General features: G+C 36.9%; 1 protein-coding gene across 1 annotated transcript in view; it reads left to right on the forward strand.

The window, feature by feature from the left end:
• Positions 1-22,717, forward strand: part of MMS22L (MMS22 like, DNA repair protein) — a 98,478-nt gene that overhangs the window by 7,607 nt on the left and 68,154 nt on the right. Inside the window, exons 5-11 of the mRNA XM_008932011.3 lie at positions 1,278-1,365; positions 1,471-1,648; positions 2,818-2,911; positions 4,925-5,055; positions 8,982-9,095; positions 10,843-11,022; positions 18,504-18,566. Coding sequence (XP_008930259.3) covers positions 1,278-1,365; positions 1,471-1,648; positions 2,818-2,911; positions 4,925-5,055; positions 8,982-9,095; positions 10,843-11,022; positions 18,504-18,566 — 848 coding nt within the window. The remainder of the gene's footprint in view (positions 1-1,277; positions 1,366-1,470; positions 1,649-2,817; positions 2,912-4,924; positions 5,056-8,981; positions 9,096-10,842; positions 11,023-18,503; positions 18,567-22,717) is intronic.

The raw sequence follows: 22,717 nt of genomic DNA on the forward strand, positions 1-22,717 counted from the left end.
TTACTCAGAAATAAAATGTTTGTAGTATCTTCTCATTACAAATGAAGTGCTAGTGTTCTATGAATGAATATTTTTACACGTTATTTTGTTTTGATATTGTAATTTTCTACCATTTAAATAATTTTTGTGAAATTATCAAGCTTCTTTCATATGCTGTTGTTGATTGTACCTTAAAACTCTAATTATGTTGACATTTAATACATATGTGGAAATAGCCTGTTTTAAATTACATTTGAACTTTTATATGGTAGCTGGACACCAAAGAACTGTTCTATAGTTCTTTTTTCCCTATTTGCTTTGTTATGCACTAAATTTCATCTTTCTCTAATAAAAGCTGAAAGCTACAAGGCAAGGTGTGGGAATAAATAAGGAATGATTCTCACACCAGTGGCATTGGCTTCTAGTGAATCACAGAATCACAGAATATGCTGAGTTGGAAGGGACCCATAAGGACCAAGTCCAGCCCTTAGCCTTGCACAGGACCAGTCCCAAGAGTCACACCACGTGCCCGAGAGTACTGTCCAAACACTTCTTGAACTCTGTCAGTCGTGGTGCTGTGACTGCTTCCCTGGGGAACCTGTTCCAGTGCCCAGCCACTCTCTGGGTGAAGAACCTTTTTCTATCTAACCCAAACCTTCCCTGACTCTGCTGTAGTGATGGTGTTTGAGCTTGCAGGTGCAAGGTGAGGATGGTAATGCCATGAGAGCGACAGCTTCAGAGAACACAGGAAAGGAGACACATAGCTGCAAAAACTGGCTGAAAAGATGCAGAGCTGCAAGTGAAAGGCAGGATTGTGAATGGATGGCTTTTAGTATTACACACCTGAAGGCACTGTGCAACAATACGATGTTTCCTAGGAAGAGAAGCTGCAAAGCATATTTCCAAATAAATCTACCTATTTAAGTCCCACAAGAGGAAAAGGTGCTGATAAATTATTTTATACATCTTCACTGAAGGTGTCTTGGAAGCAGTCAGGGAGCAGAGTAGTAGGGCTGAATTATTTTTCTAGCATTGAGTGCTTGCATCTGTCATCTTTCCTGAGGGCCACCTTTTCTCTCTGTATCTGGATATGTGCCTGAGATGGTAAGATAAAGAATGAAACTTCTGGTAAGATGACATTTAGAAGTGGGTGTTTGCCACCAGCCACCTCACAAGTTGTCCTCAGAAAACAGAGTGGCTTTCAAGTGGCCTGGTTTAATTACTATGGAGAATGCAATTGTTAGACAAGCCATGGGTTGGTCACATCTACTTTAAATTATTGGTCTCTTTTACTTCAGGTCAAGCTGCAAACTTGCACTCTGAAGCAGAGAGCATCAGGCATCAGTGTATTAAGTTTTTGCATTATGTGAAAGTTTTCATCTTCAGGTGAGATTTGCACACAATTTACTAACTTTGTGTAGCTTTGTACCAAGCTTTGTGTAGCTTCTTCTTACCTGTTTTCTGATTGTGTGTATTTTTGTGTATATTGAGGTATCTGGAACCCCCTAAAGTGGAAAATGATGGAATGCTGCATCCGTATGAAGAGCTAGAAGCGCAGTTACCGTCAGTATTGGTGGAAGAGCTTCATGCTTTGACTATGCACATTGGTCACCTTTGTGAACTCCCTAGTGGTGTCCTGGCAGCATTTACTATTCAACATCAGGCAAAGGTTGATGTCTTCTATAATTTTAATCTTTTTATGTGACATTATGTATTCAACTTGCTAAGTTTTGGTTTTAATATAAGTATCTTTGTTTTGGGTTTTTTCTCCTCTATTAATTGCCATCCTGCATTTGGCATACTCAACTAATGAATTCTGGTTTTTTTCTGTCATTGTCTTTATTTATCTATGTATTTTTGTGTTCTGTAGCTTCAGAATTCTTCCTATGCTATACAAATAATAATACCAATTAGAGGTAGATAAGTAGGCTTGAATTAGCAAAGCATGTTTAAAAAATTCCTTGGTGTTTGTCCCTACTGATGCGTACAGTTTCTGAGCTTCCAAGTAGGAGGGGCATTTCTTTAAAAATACATTCTGAAATCTGGCTCAGAATAAGAAAAGATCTTGTATATAAAGAAAACTGCAGATGTGGAAGGAGGCACTGTAGCATTAAACACTAGTGAAGTATACACCATTAGGATTTGTGCATATATATGATAGCTAATGCTTTCAGATCTTTTAGAAAGAAAAAAAGGAATTTCGATCTTGGGTTGTATAAACTAGTATCTGGAAAGGAATGATCCACTGAGAAGCAGTATTTTGAGTCTTTCTGTTTGTTTAGCTTGTCAGTAGAGCCACTGTTGAGCTGATGAAACAGTAATTTCAAGTCAACTTTAAGGAAGAGAATATTGAAATTTTGGAGTTGTTTTAAAAGCTCACTTTAGCAGCTTGTGTGCTACCTAATACTTTTCTGTTAACAGAAGAATAACTAAGGGTGTTGTAATTTGTCAAGCTTGAATCAAGACTTCATAAACATCCTCTACAGACAGAATTAATTGTCATGAAAGTTTTTTATTTTTTTTCCCTTTACCTGAATGGCATGTTTGTATGTTGCATTGTATTTGATCACAGATATCCGTAATGTTCACTGCAGGCCATCTTAGAGTTGTTAAGGATCATGGAATTGTTAAGGTTGGAGAAGTCAACTCCAAATGTTACTATAGCAGCTCCATGTTCTCCACTAAACCATGAACCCAAATTTTTGAATACTTCCAGGGATGGTGATTCCACTGCTAACCTGGGCAGTTTGTTCCAAAGCTTGACCACCCTGTTTTAGTATAGTATCCAGAATTCACTAAAAAACTGTTTAAGTAAATGTGTGTAATTTCTAATCACAGGTCTTTCCCCCATCATGGCATTTACTACATCTCCACTTGGATATTAATTGGCTAATACTGGAAGTTCTTCATATACTAGGAGAAAAAATGATGAGTAAGTACACAGATTTTTTCCTTGAACTTACTCTTTACATATGACTTACCTAGTTTTCTCATCTAGTTTGTTCAGAATCATGTGCTAGTTTTGGTGGTTTTTAAGCATAGCTGTATTTAATGAAGTAAACTCAAATATGGTAAAGGCAGGTTCTTTGTGAATCTTCATGTGGTTCAAATTAAATGAAATTGTATTAGGAATTTGTTCTGTCAAAACTTGACCAAGATGATAGTTGGTTCTCAATTGATAAAAAGTACAAAATATTTAGTGACCATGCACTTCTTGACATCACAAATAAAAATGCATTTGCAGATATCCAGAATGCATGGCAGTGAATGGTAATTTGACGAAAACAGTGGAAAAGTGTCCAGGGATGGACTGGAACAAGAATTCTCAGAGCAGAGAATTTATATTATTAACCATGTGCAGCACTAAGAAAATATCGGGCAACAGAAGAAGCATCAATCAGAGTAGCTTGTAAAAGTACAGCAAGAAAAAGGCAAGGCAATATCTTTTTAAATTTTTTTAAAACGGCTTCAAAAGGGCAAGAAGTAAATTGATAAAAGTAAGCGGCTCATATAAGTTAGATAAAAAAGGTCATAGATTGCAATTGAAAAACTCAGCTTCAAAGTAGTTCAGTTTGCTGAAGAATTGCTAAAATACAGAAGAGAACTTTTGTTGGTTTTTTGAGGTTTATGTCTATTTTCCATGTCCATTCTACCGAAATAAATCACCAAAATGTATTTTGTTTTATAAACTTTGTGTCACTACAACCAAACCTTCCCCTTCCCGACCCCGCTCTTATTATAAATTATCAATATAAGTTCCATATAGGAATTGCAACAGTTGAAGTAATGTTGAGGTCTTGAAAGAATGCGCTGTATGTTTAGCCCAGGTAACTGGTACTAAATCTGAACTCTTGGATTAGCTTTTGCCAGCTCTGAGTGCTGTCAAAACGCAGCCTTGCTCGGATTAACACATTGTCTCTGTTCCTGCATGTCTGTGTTACTGGATGGTGTGTGTGGGTTGGCTGTTTGTTCTGTAATTCTAAGTTTCTTTTATGATCTCTTGCAAGATAACCTGTTTTCCTTTTTTAGGGCATTTTAGAGAAAGGATAACAAAAGTGTTGGAGGCAATTTATTGTCCAGAATTCAGTATATATTTCTAGATAATGTTCTGAGTAATAATGCAGTAACCTGTCCTTGTAAGAGAAAGCTTGTGCTTTTTAACAATAAAATTTACTAGTAAAGACGGTAATATCTCTGCTTATATTATCTTATCTTGTATTCTTATGTGCCTTTTAGAATTTTTTAGGTTCTTATCTCATTCTGTAAAGTATGCTGTGTTGAAACTTCACACTGCTGAGACTAGTGGCAGGATAGTGGGTTCAGGGCTTCATCTTGCATTTCTAAGGATAAAATACATGCTCATTCTACATATCATCTGCTCCACTGATGTCAAGGGAGTCGTATTGTTGAAAAGCCTGTGGGATAAGATCTTATAGCCTCTTAACTTTACCATTTTATCTGTGTTAATGTCTACAAATGCTCAAGTTGGAACAAGATCATGCCAGCTTTTTACATCAACACATCCAAAGGAAAGTGTTAGACCTCTCCAGAATTGTTTGTCATCAACTTGCATATCTGCAAAACATGTCATGATTCCAGAACATGCGCACTGGCATGTGACAAAGAGGAACTTGAAGATAAATAAATCTTTATTCCACCACAAAAACTGTGCCAATAAAAGGCTGTAAAGTGCCAAACTGTTTTACTGTCAACCTGAATAATACCAGATTTCTGTGCAATAATGAAGGGATTAGCTTGAATTTAGAAAGGATCAACTTTCTCATGTGAATTTGTAAATTAAAATTACATACAGGTCAACAAACGAATTTTAAAATATATATATATATATATATATATATATATAAGAAAAAAAAAATCCTCTCTGTCTTACATTCCTACAGCGAAACCTGGAACTAAATAGGTCTAATTTTCTTTTGTGTTTTAGGACAAGTCGTATATGCTAACCATTTCATAAATCTTACTGGAGAGAATTTAACCAGTGTCAGTTTATTTGAAAAACACTGTGGAAATCTCATATCTGATTTAATAAGTTTGTCCATCAACAAGTATACAAAGGTAACTCCTTTTCTTTATATAATACACGGGCAGTTAGTTGCTTGTATTGGGAACCATATGAATTAGATATTGCACCAAGGCATAGATGACTCCTTATTGCTAAGTTTTAAATGTTAGGTATGGCTTTGTATCTCCATGTTTTAAAGAGTGTTATTTGTTAGAAGCTCAAATTGTGTTATATTTATTCATGACCATCTGGCAGTTGAATGAGAGAGTAATATTGAAATGCACTGTGTACAGAGCAGAAGTGAGTGCCACATTTCCTAAGTTCAGTGTTCCAGGTTTAATGCCAAACATGGCACAGTCTAAAAGGTTTAGACAGATGAAAAAAAAAAAAGTCTTTTCAAACTCTCTCAACAGGAACAAAAAGAGAACAACACTAATCCTGGCAGTAAGCTAACTGGACACTTAGAAAATGTCATATTACAGTTTATTGTTGACCTGTACCTATTTCCACAACCTCATCTTTCTGTTACTGTGCTTTTACACTTGTCAAGCGAAAACTTGTCCTTCTCTTCTTTTCTTTTTCATTCCTTCTATAGCTGCAGTATTTTTCTCCCTATTTTTGAGCACTCCAAAGCTAGAAAGTCACAATAGCTCCACAGAGCAGCCAGAAAAAGAGCTGTGTAATCTTCTTTGTTATTGTGAAACCAGCTTTAGATGGGCATGTGTGATCCATGAATGCAGGACTGAACTCTGAGCAGTGACCACTTTATAATTTATATTTTTGTAGTACAAAAACATGAGAAATGGAATCTCCCTTCTTTCATGTTACTTTTGAGGGTGAGGGGGAATGGCTGTACTAGCATTTGATAACTGTTCTTTTAAACTAAATTCCTGTAGAGCTGTTACCTTTTAAAATCCGTTTCGATCAACGAAATTATCAGATAATACTGCAACCTCCTTCCCTGTCAAAAGGCAAATAGATGAGTAATTTTTTTAAAAGAGGATTCAAATAGTATCTGTTGAACATTGTGCTTGATGGTAGGCTTTGAAATGTCAGATGATAAAATGACAGATTTGATACTTCCACAGAGCCACATTACAAAGAGAGAAGATTGTTTTACCACTGCTTTTTCTTCAGCTCTCCCTAGGCTTGGGGCACAGCTTGAACTAGTTCTATTTGAGACTAATTTCTGGAGTGAAGCTTGCACTTGAGCTGGATAACATCTCTTCAGCTGGTGGCTCCTATAGTATGCAATCATTGCTGTCATACAGTAATGGAAATAACATCCCTCAAAATTGTTGAAAATGCAACTTGGTACCCAGGGTAGATGACACCATCAGCTCATCACTAAAACATTAGAGTTTTGGCTGAGAACATTCAGGACTGCAGCTTTTAACATTTGTGGGTATCCTTGGAAGGAGGGACATAAAATCTAGTCCTCCAGATGCATATTTGCATATTTTCAGATCTATTTCTTGGGCAGCTCTGATATTAAGATGCTTGACTTGGGTGATGTACTGAGCTCAGTGTGCTGTGAGACACATTTGGCAAAGAAATATATATCCTTGGATATCTTCAATTTTCAGCAGCCACATCGCTGACACACGAGATCTCTTGTCCCAACAGCACCACAATTTGAGGTTTTAAACATGCTTACCAAAGCACTGAACTCAGTATGTTGTGAGAGGAAATCCAGAGTCTGAAGAAAGCAATATCTTGATTATCCTTAGTCTAACCAATATCCACATGGTGTCTTGCTTTGATACTACTGGCCAAACTCTATTCTGAATGGATACTGCACATCTGCAGAAGAGATCCTGAAATCTTGTAGAGTAGCACAGTAGTAGATGCAAGCAGTAGATGAAGAAACCTAGTTCCTGCAACAACTGGTAGTCCATGTAGAAAGCATGAAACTCTCATTTGTAAGATAGTTTGTATACCTAATACTTTCATAAAAACTTGCACTGTTATAGTGCATCTGTAATACGTAGGCTGCTCATTTCTGATAGATCTGTTTTGCTCTTAGGTAGTGAGTTATTTTTGAGTCACTTCAGTTTTGGGAAGTTAGTATTTAAATAGTGAATATTAAAACAATAGACTTTAGTGGTTACACTGATGTTTATTCTCAAGATTATTTTGGCATAAAATTAATTCTGGACATTGAGAGATTCCCCTAACAGATCTTTAACTAAAAGCATGAGGAGAGACAAAGGCATGTGAAATACTCTGAACAGTATATGTGGAATGTGTATAAAGAATTATTTAAAGAATTATTTAAAATATTTCAGTCTTGACCTCATGATGCTCTTAAATTCATTGTCAGGGTCCACCCTGACAATTTCATAGGATAAATGGGATCCTTTAGCGAGAGAAAAACAAATTATATGTCACATTTATAAATACATATAATTCATATTTATAATAAAGTGTTCAGTATTTAAACTTCATTTGGAGCTGTATGAAACAGTAGTTATAAACATATTATTCTGTGATAAATAAAAAGTTTGCATTCTAGTAGAATATTACAGAGATTTGAAACTGTGGTGATATACTTGTTCTCATTGTGAAAGTCTGGGTTTTTAGTCATTCACTCCCACTTTTGTAATGTCTCTTTCACACAGCTACTGCTGTCACTAGCATTGCATATTTTGATAAAATTTTTAATTTATACCATTAGGTTTCCAAATTCAGAAATTACTTTAAATGCCAGTGTGATTTGAGAATAGCTGTGCATGAATGGATCAGGAAGGGCATGAGGATATAAAAATTCAGGATCCATCTTATTAGACATAGATGTCTAAGAGTTGGCTAAACTAGTCACCTGAGGCTCTTTTCATTGTCAGGGAAGGATAGCAACAGTTCTTTCTTCTGCAGTGAGTGAGATGAATTTATCTCTCTAGGTGCCTATTCCCCTCTTTGTTTTAGAAGGGTGTAGGTTGGTTATTCAGACTTGAACTACTCATTGTTTAGGGATAAAGTGAGTATGAGCTGCTTTGTCTTCCCTCCTTTCTTTTTATACATTTCTGCCATTGTGTCCTTGATGAAGGTAAAAGGTGCTGAATTACACTATTTAAGCAAAGGTTTTCTCACAGTTTTTACCACCTCTGAATACGGTTCAGTGGATTCATAGGTCCTAGGATAGAGGAAGTAAAGTTTTGTCTATACTATGATTATTTCAAATACAGTTCTGGTAGATCTTAAAAGCATTAAAGCATACAGAGATTTTTTTTTAATGTATTTAGCACTTCCTTTTGCTGTTTTACTTACTTCATTTCACAATTCAGGGAATATAAAATTGAAAGATGAATCACAAGAAGACTGTTTTGCATCTGAAATGCATCAGTCTGAGTGAATTTTGTTAAATATGGAATAGTAATCAAATAACGTACATGACTTGAAATATGCTGTTTTCTGCATATTAAAAGAATGCCTTGCAGTAAATTTACCGAAAAGCAGACTTTGTGAAATGTTGTGGGAACATTAACATCCTCATGCCAACAAAAACATATTCTACTAGCATTATGCCTAGTCATTAAGGATTTTTCAGTTAAAAATAACAATAGCTATTAAATCACTTCAAATATTTTTCTTCTTGAGAACATCCAGAAAATCTAATCAATCATTTTTTCTTTTCTGTCAGACAATGAATCAGTATTTATTGTAATTCCTTTTCATTTAGGACTTAGAATACTGGTTTTATTTGATTAAATAATGTTTGAAAGTAGATCAGAAGAGACAAAGAAATAGCACAACCTGTAACTTATGTAGAATTGGGAAAGACTCTATTGTATAATAGAGATATTTTAGATGTTAATGAAATAATGCATGTTTAAATGTGTACTTATAACTATATTATTTAACTGCAAAAAAACCCCCAAAACCTCAAACTAAACAGCCAAGACAAGAGGAAATACTGGTGTATAAAATGCAATTTCAGAAATAACACTTCTCTGAATAATTTTATTCTATATTCTTTCAGGTGAGACCTTCTGAGGCTCTTACTAGTCACCATTATCCCTGTACCTGCATTAAAGAACTCTGGATTCTACTTATTCAGCTGCTAGACCACAGAAGTAAAGGATCTCATACAGAGGTAATGGAAGAATACTGTTATATATGCTTGCATGTTATAGATACAATACAGTCACCAAATGTTCCCATGTTGCCATGAACGTTCACGGATGTGATGGTAGAACTGAACTTCATATTTGCTTTAGGAGGACTGCATGCTAACTGTGATGCTTCAGGGCACTGTCTTGAATGTGTGTGAAGTCCTGATTCTAGTTTTGCAGTGTACTGCTTGTTATGACCTAGGGCACTGATAAGGAGTGCTCCTTGTGCTGAAGGAAGCAAAGTCATACATAAGAACAAAAAAAAAATCCATCTTTAGTAATTTTTGAAAAAAAAATTATTTGCAATTTGCGTGATATGTCATGCAATGATTCATCTCCAGGCATTAGAAACGTGGGTACAGTCAGAACAATGATCCATCTAGCCCATATTTCTGTCTTTGATAACCATCTATACAGGAACGACCTGGATTTTGTTTTTGAATCTTGTAATTGCTGACTTCTTTAGATGCCCCCTTATACTTCCATTGGAAGAGCAAATCAGCAAATCACTACCTGTTCTCCTTCTTTATACTAATACAATTTTATATGCCTGTTCAGTTTGCTTTTTTTCTTATATCTCCTACCTTCTGCCTTCTAGGCTGAAGAGTCTTACTGTATTTGGTAATTCTTTTTTCAGGTGCCATTCTTTACCTAGTCATCTTTGTCACCCTTCTCTGAACCTTTTGCCACACTACATCTTTTGAATGACAGAGTGCCAGAATTGCATACAGTATTCCAAGTATGGGTTGGGGGGGCATATGATTTTATACATTGCATAATGATGTTTTCTATTTTGTTCTTTTCCTTTGCTATATTTTATAGTGTTTTAATTTTTCTTGACTGCTGGTTAGAATTGAGCTGAGGTTTCTCTGAATGAATATTATTAAGAAGTGTTAAAATCCTTTGAAAGTTTTCTAAAATAATCTTTATAAGAACCAAAGTGACCATCTGCACAATGAGTATGGTTCACTTAGTACAGAATGAAGTACTTCACTGTAGAGTGTTCGTACTGATAGCTATTTACTTGTTATTGACTACAGATGTAAAGGTGGACAGCACAAGTGAAAACTTTCTTGCTGTTAAGCATTTGCACTGGCAAGCATAAGTTAGGATTAGGACCCAGCTAAGGTGGGTGAAATACAGGTGCAAAGTCCCAGAGAGCTTCTCTAAAACTAGGGAAGATAGGCACAGGCTGTAAGAAGTGATATTGTGATATAAACAGGAGTCTGAGCCAAAAAGAGTTAATCAGTTTGTCATTGCTGGAACAGACTGCAACAAAACAGTTTGCTGTCTTTCAGACTGATTCTCTACCATCTAATATATTCCTATTGGTTAGGTTAGTCTGGCACTAGAAGGTTTTGGAAAATATGTTCCAAAAAGTCCACATTAAAGAGCTCTAATATCTATCTCTCTTGTGAGTGTTGGTGCACTGTCCTGTCTGCACATCATCAATCCATCAGCTTGTAATTTTGCCTGTGAAGTATTGCACCACGTTCTTCCTCATGACCCATCCTTGTCCTTTCACATTGCTTTCTACTGACATTTGAGAGAAGACTTTCTAAAGTACCTCTGGGTTTTCTGTGCTAATACTGACCACTACTTTTTCTTATTTTCTTTAAATGACTTGTTCTCTGTAAAAGCAAATTAATCAGTAGGACAGTATTTTAGAGAAAATTAACACAGGCTTTTACTGAACAGAGTTCAAATTAACTTTTGTATTTTCTACAGTGTTTCTGGAGCTTGGTGAACAAAACTCTAAAGAATATCTTTGAAAGGCCAAGTAGTTCAGAAGGGATGTCCGGTTTTGAAGCAATTCAATGTAAAGACCCATTGAGTTTTAGCTGGTGGATTGTTAGTCATCTGGCATCACTCTACCAGTTTGACCGTAATGGAAATCTAGATGAAAAGGTGGGTATACTTTTTTCTAAATACTAAAGAGTTATTATAATTGATTTTGATCTCTTTGGTTATTTTTACTGATAGAAAACAAATAATGTTGTAATACAGGAATATTCGTACTCCTTAAAAGAAACCCTTTAAGGTTGGTCGTGTTAAGATGTGGTTTGTACAAGTCAGTAAACATTCTAGGATCCTCTGACATATTTACATTATATACCAGATATTCAGTAGATTACTGTATTAAGGAAACTTGAATATCCCAACTACTTAGTGGCACATATACCTAATGATGTAGCATATGTTTTAAAACTGTCTGCCTGCAGCATAAATGCTTGACTGGGTTTGTTATTTTAGGAACTGAACACATTAGTTCATACCGTATGAAGTATAAATCTCAAACATTGACTGTATAATTATTAACGCCCCTTTTTTTCTTTAAAGCGATAGCCCTGCTCTGGATAAATTTCAGTCTGTCTAATTGCATGCCCTTTCCATCACAGCAATGACACAATAAGGTGCTGTCATGTGAAATGGGGAGATTTCCTTGACCCTGAGTGTTTGATTTGTCTGGTGGTGCTCCCAGGAAAGCCGAGACCCTTGTGCCTGACCTGTGTGTCAGCATCCTGTTATGGGGTACCTTCACCAAACAGTCCTGCTGGATTGGAGAGCAATTCCCCTGACTTATTCAGGGAAATACACCAACAGGTCTTCCCACTTTATGAACCCTCAGCAGATCTTCCACTTTATTCAAGTGTGTTACCCGCTGCCAGCGGCTGCCAACACCCATGAAGGACTCACAGTAACAGTTTATGGAAAAACTCTCTTATTAGTAGAAAATTGTGACAGGTTAAGGTTCAAAGATTGCCAATGATAGTATCTGACTGCAAAAAGCATATTCAAAGCAATACACAGACAAACTCTAGTCCCAATAAAAGTATTCAGTGTGCACAGAGTGGCTCTTACCCCATAGGCATCCCTGTGGGGAGAGAAGACGGGTTCAGCCTGTTGACTGATCCTAGCAGTTATGATGGAGCCTTCCCTAACTTTTTCTTCATTCTCAACTTACTTCTATACTATTTCTTTATGTTTATGTGGAGCTTAAGTGACTTTAGTCATAAATACCTTTGTTACTTCTTTGTGTAAAGTTCCCTGCTTCACTTTAGATACAGTCAAAAAATACAGAGTGCATGCCCGGTGGGGGCTAGTCATACCTTGGAGACAGGTGACTTTGGGATGGAGGTGTGCACTAATATTACAATTAGGCTTTAATGAACCAAGTTCCTCTGAGGAGAGAGATTTTGCCACAGTTGTTGGCTCAGCAGCAGGACATCTCCTACCTCCCTTGGTTGACAGGTGCTGTGCCGTTTGTCAGGTGCAAAGTACCATGTAGTTCCCCTCCCTGGAAGGATTTCCACAGAGCCTGGTTGTAGTGTCTTCACTCCACTTCATCCTCCGTTCCACCCCTCTTTGCAGGTGCTTATTGTAGTATGGGGAATCATTGTGGAGCTGCCAACTGCATTTCATCTAAGGACTAGCAGCTGTATTTTACCCTATAATTTCCATACCATTATAATTTCTGTTAGGGTGTGAATATAACTTCTCAGTTTCCTCTAATTTTATCCCCGGTCATCTTTCCATAGATGCATATATATTTGTGTATACAGCTTAGTTTTTATGTTGGTGTGCTACCAATAGACACTGTCTAATAATTGTTGAATTTAAGCTTCAGTTTAGGAAATTCTGGCAGTAAGTTGCAAGAAAGCCTCCAGGCTAGAGCAGGCTAATCCCTGATTAATCAGTTCTTGTGTGTGGGCCTCATTGTGAGAGATTTTGACATTACCATGCATTCTATAAGGGGCCTAGATGAGACCTGCACATCCTATTCCTACACCTGCAAGATGTATGCATACTTGGTACTGATGCATCAAATTTCTTCATGAACCTCACTGCAGTTTTCTACAGTTCAGAGGTCATGTAAACCCTGACCCCTCTTTCAGCCTCTTACTCTGAGATTCATCCTGCCTAGTTTTAAATTTCTAATAATTAATTGGGAAGGAAATAGGCACTTACTGAGGCAATTAATCCATTTTTAGAGGTATGAAAGCTGCCAATTCTTCTTTATTGACTATAGAGGAAGCTTATTAGAAGACAGATAGCTGAAGACTCAGAAAATGAGGAGTTTTGGGGTGGTTTTGACATGGTGTGTTTTCTGGTTTTTTGGTTTCTTTCATCGCTGATCATGTATTTTGCTTAGGGAGAATCCAGTCATGCCATCTTCTGTCATCTGTCCTTCTGTTCTTTTATCTTCTGCCTTATTGTCGTTGTGCTAGTTTCTGGTGGTGGTGGTGGGGTTTTTTTGTTGATTGTTTTTTTTGTTTGTGTGGTGGATTTTTTAACATTTCAGCTGCATTGCTCATATTTCCTAATTTGCCAAGCATAAGCTCTGTATGGCTTCTTCCACAAACGGGGTCCAGTTGCCCTTTCTTGTGAACCGTCTTTTGTTATTTGTAATTTATTAGTGTGTATTAAAATTGGAAAGGTCTTATCCTCTTTCTCTTAAAATCTGTACCATGATTTCCATTCCTGACTTAGGATGTGTTTGTGAACAGATGTGTAAAAAGGGAAGAGTGATCACATAGGTCGAGCAATTTGTTTTGATAAATTAAAATCCCCTCCTTTGTCTTTAGGTCTTCAAAAGCATTAGTATATAGAGAAGTAAAGAAAAATGTTGAATTTCTGTTAGTGCTTACAGTCCTGAGTAAATGACTTTCTAATAAAAGTAAGAGTTACTTGTTACTTTTAATCTGCAAATTTGTAAATAACAAAAAAATATAGGGGAGGTGTGGTACTTGAGTGCTTGAATACTTAGTTGGAAAAACTCATGACCGTTTCTGGTCACTAGAGAACTTGATGCCTCTGGGATCCTTATGCTTCTGCTGCTTCCCAGTTGACAGGTTCTTTAGGATCATGTGGCAAAATGTAGCAACTTCTTACAAATTCATACAGGGTAAAGTTGCAGACCAGGTCTGATTCTTACACTGAAGGTTGTCTCAAGCCCTGCTTTTGCCTTGCTACTGTGTGGATGGGAGAGAACCACAGTCCATAGGGTGTTTCAGAGGAGCATTAGAAGATAGCTTTACTACACTCCCTGCTTATTAAGAAACTTAGGTGGAGAGAAAAGGTTATTCCCAGGCTGTATACAGAAATCAGTGTGAAACAGGCGCTTATATTGGGGTTTTTTTTATATTTAATGCCTTAATCCAAATGCAGTGATACTGTTTACTATGATCATTGGATTTTTTTTTCCTGTATCTCATACTGATAGATTATATATTTAGCCTTGTGAGAGATTTTTTTTTTTCTCCAGGCACTGTGTTATTTACATAAACCAAAAAAGAATGGAAAAAAGGATTCCTGTTGTTCTTATTTTAAAGTAGGAATCTGAGACACAGTGTCAGGAAGTGACTTGCACAAGATTCAATAATATTTTTTTCCTTAGAGCCCACCTTGGAGAAGAGAATTTCCAAGTTTTGATTTGTAAATCATGACACCATCCTGTGCGCACTCCCTTGATGTTACTGGCTTTGCATTTCTGAGTGTGGCTGCAAGTTTGTCCAAGGATGTCTCTTGTACAAAAAAAATCTCTCTGTAACATCAGTGCATTTTCACTCAGTAATGTAATCTGTCATAGACAGTTGATGGTAACGATTTACTTAGGTCCTGTCCCCCTCCCTGAATTGCAACCTCAACTATTCTTCGAACATTATAAGGTAAAATAGTGATATAAATTTGTGAAGTCAGTGGAATTACATCAGTGCTCAATGTAGTCCTGTTTTGTTGGTTAAACACCTGATGCAATAGCTTAGTGACACATGCTTTCTTTTAATTAACTGTGATCAGAGGTGGGAGGGTGATGTGTCATAATGATGGTTATTCGTATGCTCTGTAGCAAAAATTGCCTCTAAGGCTATGTCATCTGTGGAAGATTTTCAATTTTTTAATGTGGTCTGCATGGCCTTGAGGTTATTATAAAAGCTTTTAAAATTCTAAGTAGGTTTCAGACTTGCTTCTTTTTATTTTTTCCCCTTTAGCTCATATAACGCAATTTCAAATATGCAATGATTCATATATATTGAATGTATATTTCACACACATGAAACTACTTCCTTCTACTAGAAAATTTTGGCCAGGTTTCTTAGAGACTCTGTTCCGAGGGATGTACAGTACATGTCTCTTTCCATATCTCCCCATTCAGGTCCCACTTCACTCTTCTGAAAAGCATTTAAAACCCAAATGGGACCTGATGAGAAAAATTGCTACTTCTGAACATTGCAGGGGTCAATTTCAATATCCTGTGGGCTAGGGTAATATAGGCAGAGTTACTTGGGGCTAAGAATTCTTGCCTTTGAATAGAATAATCTGAAATGACTAAATGGCAAGATAAGCAAACATGGAACTTCCAGCTGAGAAGCCTAATATGGCTTTTCCAGGTAGTCAGCTTAGTTAATGCTTTCAAAAGTTTCTTCCTGCATACCCTGGGGGTCTCAGCTCAAGTTTTTGGTTTTAGCAACACTTTCATGGACCCTAAGGTCTCCAGGTTCTGTTGACTTTTAGGACTCTCTGGGGTTGGAGGGAGAATGTTTTAAACCGCCAGGTTTGGAGTAGGAGATGTAGATTCTACTTATTTTTTGACAAGAATGGATTGTAAACAGTTGTCGTGCCATATTGCCAGTGCAGTAGGGAATACTGTTAGGATGTAAATCTTTTGGGATTTGAATGAAACAAGTCTGTTTAAAATATAAAGACAATTGTGGGTAAAAAAGGTTGCAGCAGGTGGTTGCTGGTGTTCTTTCCTGAGTTTGGGCTGAACCTGGGTGCACTCTTGTAATCAATTCCAGTTGGTGTCAGGAGTTTGCCCAGATTACTCCAGGATCTTGTAAAGTGATCTGCGTACTGCAGATGAGCTGGAACTTTGGCAATAAACACCTGTTGTATAACACATGTCCTTGGACTATGATACTGCTAAAAACATTCTGAGCAGGTCAATCTAGACATTCAGTGGTCTCATAGACATTTAGCATAACTAATATCTACTCATTACTGATAAAACTCGTCAACTGCTAAAAGGCCAGATTTACTTGGAGTCTGCAGTAGGACCATGCCAGTGTGTAGGTAGTCACATAACATTGGGCTCTAAAATGCAGCAGTCAAAAGTCTGATGTAAATACTAGCCAGAACTGTCTGGGAATCCTGGGTTATATTCACTATTGAAGTGCTGCCTTTACTCCTTGGCTGTTTGTTAATGTAATGGCCTCTCCTGACAGGATGCTAGCTCTGATGCAAAGCCTTGGAATCAGTAACGGCTTAAGTCCTGCTCACCGCCTGTATTGGGTCTCACTGAGCTGGAGTTCATTTCCCCACAATAGCCCTCACAGGGCTGTGCTTTGCATTGATAGCTAGAAGGGTGTTGATAACACACCAGTGTTTTGGCTACTGCTGAGCACAGCATCAGCACTGAAACATTCCTTCCTCAGCTGAGGGCAAGATCCTGGGAGGGGACCCAAGTAGGTCAGCTGACCCAAACTGACCAAGGGGATATTCCAGACCATGTGATGTCAGCTCAGACATAAAAGCTAAGTCAAGGAGCAGGAAGGCAGGCATTCATTGTCTCCAGTGGCTGCCTGCTGAGGAACTGTCACACACGCTGAAGCCCTGCTTCTTGGGAGTGGCCGACCATCGCTGCTCATGAGAAGCAGAGAATAAACCTGGTTATCTTTCGGTTCACTTTTGCACATGCAAGCTTGTGCTTTGCTTCTGCTTTACTAAACTACCTTATCCCAACCTGTGGGTTGTTTTCCACCTTACTCTCTCCTCTGTCCGGCTGGGGAGTGATAGAGTGGCTGGATGGGCACCTGGCATCCAGCCAAGGTCAACCCACCACACTGCCCTAGGCATGATGTGCCCTCTGCTGTTCTGGCACAATTATTTATGACCTATTACCTAGGTCAGACCCTCCTCCCTTTCAGTCTTTCTTTCTTTTCTAAAGCTCTGGGTCGGTTCACTGCTCTGATTGACACTGCATCCCACAAAGAGAAGTACCAGAAAAACTGAGCAAGTACATTCTACAGTTGTGAGGGCAGACAGAGCAGCTGGCAGGATGAGGAAGAAGCAGTGGGAACTTCTTAATTGATATGGCTCAAGTTGCTGAATCATGAAATCACAGCTTTAGTGTAACTTTCTGTAGATCTGTCTTTTCATTTATATTTGTTTCATGAACAGTCTACAGACTAAGGCTTTCTACCATTAGCTGTTTTTCAGAATCTTTTTTTTCTTTTCAAGCAAAAATGCAAAGCCACCAAGGAGTCAAACTGTGTTACACAAGTATTAGTGCATCTTTTTAAAAAGTTCATCTTTAAAATTATCTTGGTACTCTCTGAAGTTCTGCCTGGAACTGTCACCAAGTCACAGCATTAATTAGTATAGTCAGACGAGGATGGAGCACAATGGTGTTGCTGCTGGAAAGTATATTTCAATTATATTTCAATTACCAAAGCATAAAATACTCTTTCTTGTAAGTTCTATACTGGCATTTAAGGGACAGCTATCTGAAGAACAATGTACAAGGCTTAACAGTTATGATAGTGCAGGGAATAAGTAAGGCAGGATAACGATGAAAGTTCTATGTTCACACATCTACTTATCTACACAGGCTATATACATAGCTGAATCTGTGTTGGACCTCCTAAAGTTATAAGTATGTTGGCCTGGTTGCTTTATTTTTTTTTCCTTTCCTCCCCCTCCTTCCCTCTGAGGAAATGGCCTTAGTTGCAAAGCCTTCTACCCTTTTCTTTCCCACTTCGCATAAATAGATGTGGGGGGGTTTTTTTCTCTTTTTGATATACTTACCATGCAAATCTTTTTTACTTCACTGGCATGACCTGTTTGATTCAAATTGATAATCATCTGTCTTTGCAAGCTGAAGAATATGAATTATAGACCATATTTGAACTACCGTTACTGCCAAATCAATCATTCATGTTTGTCCTGGAAAAAATGAGTTAGAAGTGTTTTTTATATTGGAAAAAAACCCCAAGCAAATGTGAGATTGTACTTTTTCTTCCTTCTTTTCCCTTGTATCTTCCTTTTTACAGAACATTAAAGGAAGAAATTGTAAGACGTACTGCTTGGACTAATAAAAAATGCCTGGATGCTTTGCTTCTCTATTAAAGGTGAAGGTTGGGATTGCAGATGAGTCACTTAAAGTGGTTCAAATTGCATACTCTTTATTTTTGGCTCTTTATTTAGTTTTTGAGGGCTAATTTTTAGGACAGATATCAATTACATTCATATAAAAAAAGCTGTTTTCAGTGATGACTACAATATGCTGCCATGAAACTAAATATTTCTGGAAATATTTTGCCTGCTTATTTTCACATTATTACATAATGTTTCCTTTCAGGGATGCAAATTCTCTTTCAATTGTTTTTCAGAAACAGAAGGAATCCAATTGGAAATTTGTGGAAGAACTCCTTAAAAAATCCACTGATGCTCAAGTAAGTGTGTAAAGGAAGGAATAATGGACAAGGAAAGTGTCAAGGATGGTTTCAGGAAAAGACAGTGCATGAAACAAAGTCCAACTAACAAGTGCATTTTTGGAATTTAGTGTTTTTATCACTGGTAAATGAGCATCCTTGACATAGCTGAACTATGACAGTATACAGTCCCCTCCTTGTTAGCAGTTACGCTTGCTTTAAAGTGGTTGTGCTTGATGCTAAATTGTCAGATAACAAAAAAAGATAATTAGCCTGGAAGGATAGGTATATGGCTACTCAGACAAGATGTATTCAGAATAAGAACTGGAATCTTAGAAAAGGTAAACCTGATACTGAATGTAAGGATATCAAGTTGAGGAGACATGATGAAGGAGATAGTTGCATTGAAAATTCAGCTATATCCTCATCACAGCAGGAAGGTGACTTGCCTTGCTGAGCAATTTGTCTTACAGGCTTGAATCAAACTCTTACTGATAAGGTTCTAGTTTCTGAGCACTCATTTCATACCTTATCATTTTTCTTTCTGCACAACTGTTAATGCAATGCTTCATGGCCCAGAGGTCAAAATTGACCTCCTTTTAAAATTCTTTTAAATATGCTGTTCATCATGTTTTAAAATATGTTACATTATAGTTCTGTAAATTTGTTGTAAACTTGCATGGTACAAATCGCAAATGTTCTATCAGCAACACCTATAAAATAATTTCTTTATTTGTGTATGTTTAAGACAAGAATAAACATGTTTATTTTTTTAATTTGGTCTCATGAAATTAAGAACCCACAAAGTTCTGATATTGAAAGCAAAAGAGGAATCAGTTCTTTTGTTTTTTTAAATTATTTTTACTGCCTTTCTTGTGCAGTAGCAATAACTGTAGTTGAAGCTGGAATACAGAACAATACTTGTTTCAACTACATTTTTTACATGAAAATATTGGTGGTTGTTGGGATAGTTGAAATGATTGCATGATTTTTCAGCTTTTTAATACTCTATACTTTTACACCTGGTTATGTCTTCTTTCAGCTTAAAAGATTAACTCTTTCTGAATGATTATACAGTACATAACTGAAAATACAAACTGTGCACATACATTAAAACCACAGTAATGACATTACTTATTGGATGCTTACCATTCTGTGAGAGAAACTGGAGAGATTTAAATTAGATAAGATGCATAAAAACTGAGTAGCTTATTAGCCACCTTCCTCTGTTGCATCCTCTGCACATCAGCAACCTGAGAAACAGTAAGAGGACACTTGTCGTTAACGTTTTTTCTTCAAAATATTCCTCTTTGCTTGTGAATGTTTATTATTTTGAATAAAGATTACTTTGAAGTTGAATATACCTGGAATACACAGTTTTTGATGCTTCTGTTAAACAATTATTGAACTGTAGACAGTTTAGAAAGGCAGCTAGGTGGCCAAGTTCAAAAGCAAAGATCTGTTTTAATCTCCAAAGGCAACTACTGTGGGAATTAAACCTTCATTTGCCAAGGACATGATTGTAACTATTACCAGCCATTGAAGGAGCCATTTAGTGTATTTCCTTTTTTTATTTGTTCATTATCTTTTTCTTGCATTATGGAATTAACTGCCTGTGGGAAGTGCTCCTTGGGGCACATTAGTTCCTGTATGTGCATGCACAAGTGAATGTAGCACTTTATGAAGAAATGCATCCTGCTCCCACAGCAGCCTTCTTGACAGTGTATAGGAAGGAGATTTTCTTTTGCCAGCATACATGTCCGTCTCCTCTGTTGACCTGTCAGCTTCAAGTAGCCACTCCTAGAGTTTATCTTATCCTTTTGCACCTCTTGAGTATTTTTGAGTCCAGAAAACATAGGAATGAGAAGCACAATGAAATATCAAGAAGTCAGTAATGAAATGGAATATGGAGAAGCAGGAAAAAGCAAAAGGGAGAATAGTGCTCTTTGAATGAACAGCAGGACAAAATCGATGATACTGCTTATTAACAGATGGCTTGAGTTTGTTCTTTAATCCTGTCTGAGCCATCCTTTTCAGCAAATACCCTCTGTTATCTATACTACAGATACACAGCAATAGCTGTGCAATATAAATTAGAAGAAATAATAGTGCTGAATCACTCATTTGCTAGAGAGAGCAGGAATTGGTGGTTAGCAACTTCATATGGGAGCTTAAAAATTAATCATGTTTAGTACTATGTCCATCAACTTCATAATCCACTTGTGCTTGTTGCTCCCTATCTTCAAAAGCTTGTAGACTATACATATTCAGAAAAAGAATGGGAATTTACAAAGGAGGGGAAACAAAGATGACATCAACTATGCATAGTTTTGTGTGTTCCAAAGTATCTGAAAAAGGTACTGAACATATATTTTTAATGTAAGTTGATAATCTCCTACCAGTAACTATTCTCTTCACATGAGCTTCAAATTCTGTGTTGTGAAAAGATAATTTAATAGGCACTGTTGCAGCCATTGAGGGTAAGGGAGCGTCATGAAAGTAGAGAAAAGAATGGTCACCTCTGATGATGAATCAGCAGAAGCTGGAGTTGCCTTTAACATCCTTAAGGCGACTAAGTGTTGGGACGCAAAAATGACTAACCAGTGTTAAACCTGCAGCGTTTTGGTAGTTTCAGTAATCCTGTTGTGTTTAGTGGTCACATGCAGACAGGAGAGAGCCTGAGCCACCTTCATCCAGAATATGCTGGATTTTGGGTGTGATAAAGACCTCCTGAAGAAGGTGTGCATGTACAGGTGAAGGTGGTAGAGGGGAGCTGCAATGCCCTGTCACCAGATAGAAACTCCTTTATAAGGTTACACTCAGCCTGCTGTTGAGCAAGGAGAAGATGTGAAGGTGCTGTTCAGGTTAGAGGATCAATAGGGATGGGAAATAAAAATACTTTATTTGTGAGAAGATATGAGGAATCATGGGTATGTGGGCAAGTGTAGTGTGCTGCTTCCTTGGATATATCCTGTCATCTTCAAATGGTTGACCAAAAGGTGAATTCTTCAGCCAGAAATTACTCTCTTTTTTAATTCTTAATGGATAAGAGTTGAAGACAATTGCTCTTGTGAAAAATCTCCCATCTGTATCACAAAAAATGGGCATTTTTGGGGAGACTAGTTATATGAAGTGTTTCCTCCTGTTGTAATTTGGAATTCTCTTACTTGACTATAAAAATAGTAAAGCTGGTTTACAATTATATTCGTACTACAAAATGAAAATTGTTGAATGTTAGCATAGCTGTTTTATCTATGAGGCAACATCAAACTGACTAAATTTGTGGAATGTCAGTATAAGATGAATTTGTGTTTATGAAGTTTATTGTGAGAATCAAAAGCTTTTTAGTTCTTAAGCACTAATAGCAGTCTCTTATTAGACTTCTCATTTTAGAACATAAGTACTTCTTGTTGTTTCATTGCTGCCTCAATTTTGTTATATCTCTACTGTATTTTTGTTTAATTCTACTTTAAAAAAGATATAGAAGTATTTGTTGGATTTCTAGAAAACCAATTTTGTTACTACAGTAGGAGGTCATAAGAGAAAAATGTTGTGTTTCAATAGTACTATCATTTTGATAGAATCTGGTGTTTCTCCCTTCTGCGATAAATTAAAAGCTGAGTACCTCAAGAGCTCTGATAGTATTTCCAGCAGTGCAAGAGACCATTTTAAGCAAAAGAGCAATGAGAGAATCCATTAATCCCAGGGATATTTGAAGTCTGGAGAACTTTTTCATATTAAATTTGAGATAAAACCTTCATTACAATCTTGGTTTTAGAAACTGTTCTAAAACTATTGTTGGACAGATAAATAATGGTTCAAATTGAAGCTGCTCACAATGTCATGTTTATTGTTGAATTAATTCAACTGAAACAGTCGTTGTTTGTTGAATTAGATTCTAAACATAATCCTAGACACAACATAATAGCTTTAAGACTAAAGGGAGTGTGTTTTGGTGTGTGTGTGTGGGGGGGTTACATCTTTTGTAACTGGGTAGATCCTTCTAGAGAAATAGATATGCTCAGCTGCAGTTTTTTGTTTTATATCAAGGCTCCCACTTTTATTAATTAAAAAATACGAGCTGTTCTGTCCCTTGTTTTTTGGTGCAAGATTGTGATTTTTGGGAAGTCTACTGATTTAATAGTTAGTTATGTCATATCTGAAAAAATACT

This window comes from Manacus vitellinus, unplaced genomic scaffold (genome assembly GCF_001715985.3).
Source record: "Manacus vitellinus isolate BGI_N305 unplaced genomic scaffold, ASM171598v3 scaffold_4_pilon, whole genome shotgun sequence".
NCBI classification, from domain to species: domain Eukaryota; kingdom Metazoa; phylum Chordata; class Aves; order Passeriformes; family Pipridae; genus Manacus; species Manacus vitellinus.